Genomic DNA, 11,522 nt, shown 5'->3' with positions numbered 1-11,522 from the left:
TATTATTAAGTTTAAAAATTAATTTAAATTTAATAGGAACAATTAAATTAGATTTTTTTAATAAAATTAGAACCTCTTTTATAAAATTAGATTGTTAATGATTTGCATCTATAAAAAAATTAATTTAATTGTGCATATTAAATTTAAATTAATTTTTAAACTTAATAATAATGTGAGTGATGCAATAATAATTAACAAACATGACAAGGAGTCTAATATTATTTTAAAATATAAAATATGTAATTAAACTTGGGAAATAAAAAAGATGGGAAAACAAGGAGGAGTTAATGCTACAATATTTCCATCCCCTTTTATTGGTTGAGTTTGGGCCTTTGTTGGTAGGAACCTTACACTCCCCAAAAAAAATTTTTTTTATCAGATAAAAGGGTGTCGGCCATTAGTGTGCCAGCACCCCAAAATTTTTTTTGAAAAAAAATAGATGGGTGCCGGCCATCTAGTCCCCATAACTTAATTATATTTTTCATTTCAGGTTATTTAGGTGATTGTTTTCAAATTAGGGTCATTTATGTAATTAATTATTTTTTGGGTTATTTGAGTAAAATAACCAAAAAATTGAAAAAGACTTAATTGAATTTTTTTGAAAATTTTCGAGGACCTACTATACCATTAAGCCAAATATTTAATACGCCGTCATGATCAAAATAATTCAGCGTCGCGTAAAACAACTAAATTTATTCCCACATTTATTTTTTTTAAAGAATGTAAGTAGGAGGTAGAAACCTCTTAGCTCGGGTCTCATTTGCCTCCTCAAACTTGACTGACACAAAAATTTGTCTCCCAAGACAAAATTGATTGGGTTTTTTTCTTCTGGAAATTCCCAATCCCAGTAACAACGATTCCAAGAAATCAGGATCCAAAGGGAAGAACATTCCAATAAAGGTAAACAGTACTGAAACTCTGCTTTTGTTTTTTGCTCTCAAAACTACGATTACAAACCAAAAGCTTGTTCTAGCTTCAACCTGTAGTCTCTTGTTCGATCAAATTCTTAATGGTCTTAATCGCAAACTGTACGAGCCTTAAAACCCATTTTTCTTTTCATAGTTATCGATTTTCCTCTCTTCCATTTTTAGTGTGATATTAGCTTTATTTAAAGTGCCCATTATTTCTATATTTATGTTTAGTCTTGTTTAGTTTTCTTGTTTTACTTCCTCTGTATCTGCTTCCTTCTGTTGAACTTAGTTCTATGGGAAGAACCCATCTAAAGTAAGAATTTTGGCTCTAGATTTTTGTTTTTTTTTTTAGTCCTTTAATAATCATTTTTTTCGGATTTTTTATTAAATGGTCTTCTAGCAATTAAATACTATAACCCCATTTATTCTCAAAAAAATTACTCTTTTGGCAGCTTAATATAGTAACATTGCTTTCCAGCTTCTAGTTTTTGATTGATTTGAAGAATTACCCTTCGGAATGTTAATAATAAATTATGAGTACCAATGGAACAAGTAGTAGTAATTTCTCGGTATGTTACTCCACCTCTTTGTCTTTCTTAAAGTATTAGTGTTGATGCCCGTGTTAGACACAAGCTTTGAAGGACCTTTCTGGGAGAAAAATTTAACATTACAGAGTAACATAGATTTCTTGAGTTTCTTAACAGGATCCTCTAAACATACTTGGCAGCCTAACATGACTGCCGATACCACGGCCTTAAGCTACTGGTTGAACTGGAGGTTCTCATTCTGTGCGTTGTTCATCCTAACCTCAATGGTTGTGGCAGCAATTATAATCTGGAAATTTGAAGGTCAGAAAAGATCGGAACATCGAGAGGTAGAAAATAGGAAGGAATCTCCGGGGATCTTATATGAGGATGAAACTTGGAAAACATGTCTTGAAGGCATTCACCCTGCTTGGTTGCTGGGTTTCAGAGTGTTTGCTTTCTTGATGCTTTTGGCATTACTTATGGCCAATGTTGTCATTTCTGGAGGTGGCATATTTTACTTTTATACTCAGTAAGTGATATATCTCTTAACCTTTCCTATTCTTGGTTATATTGAATGCAATTTTCTTGATTTAATGAACTTGAATGGCTTTTCTTCATCTTGGTGATGGTTCATTATATATTGTTTCTCTATGTTACTCTGACTCAGGTGTCAGTGCTGGATATGTGTATTTGTCTGACTTGGGTATAATTAGATTCTTTTTTTCAAGTTTCTACTTGTATTTGGAGAATCTTTGGAGGTCATATCCCTATATCTATGTGTCGGACATGAGTGGTGGACATGTTTACTTCAAGAAAAATGAGTCAGAATAACATAGTTGTTCTTGCGTTACATATCCTGCATTGATTCTAGTTTACCATAGTGGATACGGCAGATAATTTGTCTAAATTTGATCTCTGTTAGTTAATTTTATTTCTACGGTAGGTTTATTCAAAAACCGATTATGGTTAGACCATGCTAAAAATCTATGTTATTTGGACTCGTTTATGAGTGTCAAATGTGATTAAATATCTGGCATAAGTAATTCAAAAAAAAAAAAAGTCAATGTCAACAAACACTAAAAATATCTAACTGTGCAGCACCCTGTATAACACTCAGCATGGTTTTAACCTATATGCACAATAATGCTACATTGTACTTTTTCGTAAATAGTTTTCTATGTTACTTGGATTCAGGTGTGAGTGTTGGACACGGATATGTGTCAAAAATAGGTATGGTCAGATTTTTTTCTAAATTTTTCAATGTACTTGGAGGTTAGATATAAGTTTCAGGCATGGATACTTCCAAAAAGAGAAAATGAAGAGTTGGAGCAACATAAATTCTTCAAAAAGCTTTTGATGATTTGAAGCACATGATTACATGAAGGCTTCAAGTTTTCTAGTCATGAGAATTTATGAAAAAAATGAGCAAAAAATTTTTGACTATCCGTGTGATTTCATTCCCATTGATCTTTACTGTTGCTAACTGTTTGAAATGTATTTTATTTTAACTGATTCGTTTTTGTTCCTGAACAGGTGGACATTTACTTTGGTCACAATCTACTTTGGGGTATGTCTCTTGCTATGTTACCTGAGCTTTTATTTTCCGTATCTGGCATATTCATATCGAGGGCATCATACCCGACATTCATCCTGAGTCTGGGTCATTGGTTAAAAAATCAAATTGGACCGGCCTTCTCAACCAGTTAAACTGGAAAATGGTAGATTGACTTGGAAACTTGTTGAACTGACAAACCTAATAAAAGTAAGGAACTAAAAAAGGGATTAAACTAGATTATTATTTTCTAAATTAATTTGGCCTTTTTCCTTATGTTTTTGGACACATTTCCCTATTTGAACTATTTTTATGAATTCTTTTAATTTTTTTTTTCTGTTTTTATTTTTTCTTGACGGTTGAACCGAGAAACAAACATCTGATAGGTTCAACCTCTGGTCTAAATTGTTATTTCTTGGTAGTAGCACAAGTCTCTTGTATCATTTTTATCATCTCTATTTTGTTCCAAATAATTGGGATAACCTTTTGTGTAACTTGCTGATATTATAAGCTAAAATTGTAGTTTGGATCGGCAGTCTCCATAGATGGATGTCGCAAGCACTGCAGAAAAGCCGGTGGCGATAGGTCCAATCACATTAGTTTAGATTCTGAGCAAGGCACCTACGTACCTCCCACGATTGACGAAGTCGCAGATGTATCATCCAACCAGTCCAAACATTTTGATCCCCGTGAAGCTTCTTATCATCCTTCTATTGCAGGTCCATGGACTTATGCGTTTCAAATTATTTATCAGGTAAGTTCTCTCATACAATCAGTTTATCTGATTCCTGGTTTCCTCTTCATCTTCCATTGGTAGCCATTTGTTCTATAACTCTTTGACGTTTCATTTTTCTTGAAATGTCCATGTTCGATAATTGTATTTAGACCTATCTAGACATAGGTATGAGATATAATCTTCCAGAAACTCTTCAAATATATGAAAATTGAAGAAAAAAGTTGAGCATACCGTGTCGCCATGTTCCTTTATCCGACACTCCCACAATCCTGAGTCTGAGAAACATGGATGTGTACTTCTATTTCTTTAGCTAATTCTTGGAATAAACCGTTACAACATATCTTGAAGAAACAAATCAGACTATAATTGCTTGAACAGAAAGTTTAACAGTTATCTAGTGATGTCTTCCTCTGTTACTTGGACTTGGCTGTGATTATCTGCTATGACTATGCATCTGACATGGTTATATTCAATTTTCATGTATTTGGAGGATCCTTAGAGGGTTCCATCTTCAACTTATCTCTAAATATGCATCGGACATAGGTGCCAAACATGGATACTATTTTAAAAAAATAAAGATTTGAAGCAACATAGCAATCTGCTGTTCGTTTTAATTATTGAGATCTTATTTTCATTTTCTTTTCACCTGATCTTTTATTATTTTGGTATCTCCCAATAGATTTGTGCAGGTGCAGTAATGCTCACTGATTCAGTATTTTGGCTGATCATTTTTCCGTTCCTAATGCCCAAATCTCGCAGCTTGAATTTTGTAAGTTTGATGCTACAAACTCTATTTTTCCTGAGATTTTTCTGCTTCTTTTGTTTGAAACATATGTTGCGATTTATATGATCAAATCATTTTGCTCTATTGGCTGAATTGTAATTCTGTCAATATGAAGAAAGATTTGTTGACATCTTTTGTGGTGGTTGAGCTGAGTAAGTTCTTGGAGGTATAATGAGAGTTATGTTTCCAGGGTGTGCTGTGGTTCTTAAGTTATTAGGTTTCAGAGGAATAATCGGGAAAAGACATAATGATAGAGTTTCAGTTTTTATGTTTCTCTTCCTCAAGGCCAGCCTTTGCTCTAGCCATACCAGTGATGAAAAATCAGGACCGAACTGGCTGGTTGAACTGATTTAAATGGAACTGTTGGCTCGATCAGTCCGGTATATATCCAAAAAAACTGGGAAACCAAGGAACCAGCCTTTACTTTGGCCATTTAGACATGTCTGTGAGCTGTGCTGGGGACTTCTAGTCTTTATAGGTGTAAACCAGGTTTCTTCTGAGGTTTGAGCTTGCTGAGGTTTCTACATGGAGGCCTTCAGCTGTCTAAGGGCTAATTTAGTAATTTACAGTTGCTATTGGAACTCAGGTTAGAAAAAGCTTGGATTGGAAAAAAAAAACGTGTTTAGAAAATGTTTCCTTTTAAGTTGAAAACTAAACGGAAAGATACATTGGCTTAGCAGTGCATTGAACGTTGAGGGTGATAATTGTTGTCTAAATATCTCCATTACACTATAATTTAATTTTAGGAAAGTGATTGAGGGGTTTTTGTGTAGTTCTTTTAACTTCTTTATTCTTATGGTGTTGGATACATGTATCTGACATGAGTATCTTCAATTCTTTTAAGTCTTTTTCGTATATTTGGAGGGTACTTGGTGACAGGGGCAAAGCCAAAATTTTTTTTTAGGGGACTGAAATTAAATTATAATTTTTACAATAGTAAAAATGCAATTTCACCATTTTAATGTCTATATCTTAGTAAGTTTTAAAGGATTAAATCAAATTTTTATCATTTTATGGGGGCCAAAGTGCAATTTTACCTTTACTAATATAAAATTTTAAAAATTTTAAAGGGGCCTTTTCCATTTAGGGAGAGCCAGGGCCCCTGCCAGCCCCCCTAGCTACGCCCTTGTTTGGTGAGTCGTATCCCATACCATGTCCAAAAACATGTCGAACATGAGTTCTGGATATAGGTACTTAACAAAAATGAAGACAAGCAATATAACTGCAATCTGTTGGTTTTACTATTAAGTATTTTGGGATATAAACGATGGAAGAACTCTGCTGTGTTTTCACTATTTCCCTAGTTTTTTTTCATGTAAGAAGTGTTGAATTGCTCATATATTTTATCTATACTTTCAACTGCAGATTGTTGTCTGTATGCACTCAATCAATGCTGTTTTCCTAATTGGTGACACAACTTTGAATTGCATGGTAAGTTCTACATTTCTTTATAGTCCTAATGGCTATGTTATTCAAACTCCGATGTAAGTATTGAACATAGATACGTGTTCTATGTGAGTATGCTCAATTTTTTTTTCCAAAATTTCAAGTGTCCTCGGAGGATCATATTACCAAACTCATGTTCAAGCATATTTTGAACACGGATACTTAAAAAAAACAAAAACAAAAAAAAGAAAAAACAAAGAGTCGAAGTAATTCCTGTATCTTGCAATCAGTTTGTAAGCTAATATTAATATTACCCTTGCCTTGCAGCGGTTCCCTTTGTTCCGAATTGCATATTTTATTTTATGGACGGGTGCTTTTGTTATATTCCAATGGATCATCCATGCTTGTGTTAACCTTTGGTAAAGCTTCAGTTCTGTTTTACTGTTTAACTACTAGTTATACATATATTATGGATGAATGGCTTTGTTCTCACAGTGTGACACCCCCTCTGGTTGCAGGTGGCCATATCCATTTCTTGACTTGTCATCCTCATATGCTCCCTTATGGTACACATTTAATCTTTTGTTAGATATCATTATGATTTATGTTCATGATGTCAGATGCGAGTATGTGTCTGAAACTAGATGTGTCGAGTATGGGTGTTCACTCATCTTGAAGCATTTTTATTTAGTATTTATATCGGACACATATCCATATACATGTGAATATGACCAATCAAAGGATATTATAAATACATGGAAAAACTTCAAAAAGAACCGAGTCATATTTGTAAACACATACTTGTATCTGATATTCATATTGAACTCCTTTCCTCTAACGAACTCACCATTTTGCGATGTCGGATTGAACAGGTACTTGGGAATAGGAGTAATGCTCATTCCATGTTATGGGATCTTTGCTTTAATAGTTAAACTCAAGGACTTCTCTTTGTCAAGAACATTCCCGGATTCGTATAGAAAGTTGAGATAAAAAAAAAAGAAAAAAAAAAGAAAAAAGGTAATGATGTTGAGATGGGAGGCTAACAGAGGCCACTACCACGTGATATTAGCACCTAACGGGTAGATTACTAAAATCTTACGTCTTCTGGTATTGATTGTGGACTAATTATTTCTGGAAGACGAAAGCTAATGAGTCCATGCTTGTAAGGCAAGTTATATCAAAATATATGATTGCATGTGTATATCATTTAGAAATTCACATGAAATTAATAAAAAGAAATGTCATTTAGATTAACGAGGGTATTGAATGTTTCTTTGATATTTAGAATGTGAGTTGGAGCGGTTCAATTGAAAACTAATTTTTCCATCCCATCAGTAACTCCCAAGAAAATTGGTTCAACCACTAAAAAATCTAAATGCAATTACCACATTTTCAAGATTTATTACGTCAAATAATTCTTAAAATTTTATATTTATGAAATCACATTTATTCACGTAAAACTTCTAATTTTTTAATTAAACGAAAAACCATATTAAAAATAGCAAAAATTGAACCGTTCAAATAGATTTTTGCTCTATCCAATCCAAATTTTATAGTTTTTGAAGGAAGGATGTGAAGCAATGAAGTGGAATACTTCGAGTAAGTGCATGCTCATGTCTACCTTATTTCGACTTTAAGCAATGTTATTTAAACCTATATAATAGACTAAATCACCAAACTTAGCTCCTATTTTCATTTAAATCATAGAATTCTAATTTAAAAATTACATCGAAAATTAATAAATTAAGTCACTTATACTAACAGATGATTAAATTATTCAACGGAAAAGTTGAATCAACATATATATATTTACAGGTCATCTAATTGGATTTTTTTTTGGCAAATATCTTACTAGCATTTTAATAATTGTATTTTTCTCAAATTTTGGATTTGGTTAACCGATGAGAAAAAATAATCTTTCTATTTCCCAACTGATGCAAATTGATAGATTTGTCGATTGATTTCTTTCAATTTTTTTTAAATGGAGTTTATGCTAGATATATTGCTTGAGACATTGGAACTCCCATTGCTTCATCCGACAACCCTTATAGCTTCATAAGTTTACTTACGAAAGGTATCCTGGACTCTTTGTCAGCTTGAATTCTAGTTTATATTGCTTTAGTAGGTTTAATTGTGACAGCCCTAATTTGGCCCTAGTCGGAAAGTGGTTTCGGGATCACAAAACCAAGTCCCAAAAATAATCAAATGTTATATTATGTGTTTATTTCATGTGAAAGTGCATGTGTGAAAATCCCATGCTTTGATTCTGCCATTTATGAGTGAAATTATGAAATAGGACCTATGTGAAAATTTTTGAAAATGCTATAGGCTAATATGTAGTGGCCTAATAAATAGTAGTGCAAAATAGGATGATTTGCATGTCAAACTCCCCATTTTATGTGTAGTGGCCGGCCATGGTGTTAATGGTAGACAACATGTGCAAATTTTTTTATTGAAGTTATGGCATAAGTATGGCACAAATAATATATGTTATTTTGTGTCATAAAATGTTTAGTAATAGAATAACAAAAAGGAAGAAAAGGAAGGTTTTCGTTCATTCTTGTTCATGAAAGCTGAAAATAGAAGAGAAAGGAGAGGAAAAGAGCTCTTGAATGTTCGGTCACTTGGGGAAGAAAAATCCAAGGTAAGTTCATGGTAGTTTGCTTCTATCTTGATGTTCATGAGTTTTTCTTGATTCTACCCTAACTCATGAAGCATATTTTGATTTTTGGTTGTGTTGTGAGCATCCGGTCATGAATTAAAATGAAAGAAATGGTTGTTGTTTCATGTCCTTTTGATGAAAAATGGAAGATATGTGAAGTTGAGCCAAGCAAATGAGCATGCATGTGCCTTAGATGCTAAGGGAAAAATCGGCTAACATGTTGTGCTTTAAAATGATGAAATGAAGATTATGCTTAAGTAAAATTATAGATATGTGATGATTGATTGGTGATATGCATGTTTAAATAACATGCATGCAAGGTATGTGTGAAAGAGTGATTTGGTAATAAATCAGTTTTGGACAACAACAGTAACGTGATTTTGGAAAATCACCATAAATTGTGGTAGATGAGTTAGAAGCTGAATAAATTATGTAATTAAAGCTTAATGAGTCTAGTTTCTTATAAAACAAACCGTGTAAGCAAAAGAATTTCCAATAATGAGATATTTGAAGTGATGTGGGACAGGGTCAGAATGACTTCTAGATCCTCTGTTCTGTCTTTATAAAATCATTATAAATTGTAAAAAAACGTTCATAAGATGAAATTTATATTCTTAGACTCCTTAATGAGTCTAGTTTCAAATGAAATAAATGAGAACATATTTTGAATTCTGTACAATGAGAAATTTGATTCGTAGTGAGGAGTGGTCAGATTAGTCAAACAGTGAAATAGGGGAAACTTTAAGAAAAATCTGGTATTGATTGGCCAAACCAAAAATTCTGAAAATTTTATGAATGAAATATATATAAGTATATCTTCAGGGAAAATTAACGGCACTTGATTTGGAGTTTCGTAGCTCCAGTTATAAATGATTTAGTGACTGTTGCTCAAGAAGACAGCTTGCAGTGAAATTATGATTATGTGGTAAACATTGACAAATTTGTTAATGAGTTGCTTATTGATTTCTTATAAGCTTACTATGATCAATAGGTGTGAAAGTCGAATATATAATATATATATGTATATATTATATTTTGAAAGTGATGCTCGAATAGTCGAATAATGACTAGTTTAAAATCTTTGAATTTAAGCTCAAGAGCATAGAGGGGCAAAATTCGGATAAGGGAAAAGAGAAAGTAATCGAATAGCCGTTGTAATCGTTCGGCAACATTCAAGGTAAGTTCTTAAGTGTTTAAGCTTGATTCCTTTTTATATGCCCAAGAGTTAAATTAATATGGAAAAGGGAATGTAAATTTTATTTAGTTAATGTGCCGAATATGTAATGATTTAAGGCTATAAGCCGATCATGGCTATTATGCTTAAGTTGAATTGGATTTGGAAATTTGATGCACTAAATGAGTGTTACAATGAATAAACTGTGCCGTATATGTGCTGGTGGAGATATCACGATTTGTGATTATTAAATACCTAAAGGAAACCATGATGTGTATAAAATTATTATTATTAGTCCTTTGTGGTAGCCGAATATGGCTTGGCACTAAAGTGATTAAATGTGAACTTCGATGAGGTAAACTATTAAAAGTGTGGTGCTATAAGACTATGGGCTAATACGATATGTGGATTCGTTCCGTAAAGTAAATTATTAAGGTATGTGATGTAACACCCCTACCCCGTATCCGTCGCCGGAATAGGTAAAGGGGCATTACCGGACTTGAAACTCATATCAGAACAGTAAAAATTTCGAATATATATATTTATAAAGAACATTCCTTTAGGTAAATACTAAAGACAGTCAGGGATACAATTTAACTTCTATAAGTACACATTCAAAAGATGCCATTTTCGCATGGCTTATATACATTAACCAAAATATTCTTCAGCCACTGGTCTATTCTTTACATGCCATAGAATAATTCAAAACATAACAGTAACAAGCAGTGGATAGTGATAGTGTGACTAGTTGCTGACGATCCCCGAGCCTGTAGCTTCCAAATGAGATCTATAAAACAGAGGAAACAAAGTAAACGGAGTAAGCATTACAATGCTTAGTAAGTTTTAAGCAGTGTTAACAGATAACAATCAAATTATAACATAGTTGTTCGTATCTTTATTTCACTCTTCCTTCGGGCATACCATCCCTTTACCGAATATGCACATCTCATCATATATAATAGGCAGATAAATTCTCACTTGATAGTGATCTCTTATAAACATAGGTACATTACATGTTTTCACCTAACTTTCCACATTGACCAAACGCACAATAATCATAGAACAGTCTTATTGCTTTACTCACATATGCGTCACATAACGACCTTGTGATTTAGTCCAAATCAAGCTTAAATATAATCTCAAAATACATACCTGACCAACTTAACGCATTGAACGTATTTATTACCAATTGTTACTGTGAAGTCGTATAATCTTATGCTTTACTCGAATCTTCAGCGAAACCTTTAGCTCGAATAGTCCCCACACGTAGTTATCGGGTCTTACCCGGACAAAATCTCCACACGTAGTCATCGGGTCTTACCCGGACATAATCTCCACACGTAGTCATCGGGTCTTACCCGGAATATATTTCCAAGTTTCATGTACATTTAATCACATGTTACAACATTCACATCGACTGTCATATTTGTAATTCATTTGTCTCATCAAATATCTAATAATACACACCTTTCACATTTGGTCATTCGGCCACAATATACACACATCTCCTACATAGTTCACACTAGCCATTCGGCGTTACCACACATACATATCTCATACATATTTCACACTAGCCATTCGGCTTTACCACATATACATATCTCATATATATTTCACACTAGCCATTCGGCTTTACCACATATACATATCTCATATATATTTCACATTAGCCATTCGGCTTTACCACATATACATATCTCATACATATTTCACATTAGCCATTCGGCTTTACCACATATACATATCTCATACATATTTCACATTAGCCATTCGGCTTTACCACATATACA

The 11,522-nt window shown here is 33.2% G+C and overlaps 1 protein-coding gene across 2 annotated transcripts; it reads left to right on the top strand.

Annotated features, from left to right (window-relative positions):
- The first annotated feature begins 699 nt into the window (after positions 1–699).
- On the top strand, positions 700–7,150 carry LOC107960337 (uncharacterized). 2 transcript variants are annotated; one of them, XM_016896669.2, is made up of 9 exons: positions 700–900; positions 1,616–1,967; positions 2,972–3,005; positions 3,514–3,744; positions 4,406–4,495; positions 5,876–5,941; positions 6,224–6,315; positions 6,415–6,462; positions 6,769–7,150. In XM_016896669.2, the coding sequence occupies exons 2-9, from the start codon at positions 1,645–1,647 to the stop codon at positions 6,884–6,886; spliced, it is 1,002 nt and encodes a 333-aa protein (XP_016752158.1). In that variant the 5' UTR covers positions 700–900; positions 1,616–1,644; the 3' UTR covers positions 6,887–7,150. The 2 variants fall into 2 exon arrangements, with proteins under 2 accessions (XP_016752158.1, XP_016752159.1); XM_016896670.2 differs by having other exon boundaries at positions 712–900; positions 1,639–1,967.
- The last annotated feature ends 4,372 nt before the right edge of the window (positions 7,151–11,522 follow it).

Source organism: Gossypium hirsutum, chromosome A05 (genome assembly GCF_007990345.1).
Source record: "Gossypium hirsutum isolate 1008001.06 chromosome A05, Gossypium_hirsutum_v2.1, whole genome shotgun sequence".
Taxonomy (NCBI): Eukaryota; Viridiplantae; Streptophyta; class Magnoliopsida; order Malvales; family Malvaceae; genus Gossypium; species Gossypium hirsutum.
This window is presented reverse-complemented; position numbering and strand designations above follow the sequence as displayed.

Coding starts and splice junctions, on each gene's coding strand:
- LOC107960337 (XM_016896669.2), top strand. CDS start 1,645: ATGACTGCCGATACCACGGCCTTAAGCTACTGGTTGAACTGGAGGTTC. Junction 6,316..6,414: donor CATGCTTGTGTTAACCTTTG/GTAAAGCTTCAG, acceptor CTCTGGTTGCAG/GTGGCCATATCCATTTCTTG. Junction 6,463..6,768: donor TCCTCATATGCTCCCTTATG/GTACACATTTAA, acceptor CGGATTGAACAG/GTACTTGGGAATAGGAGTAA.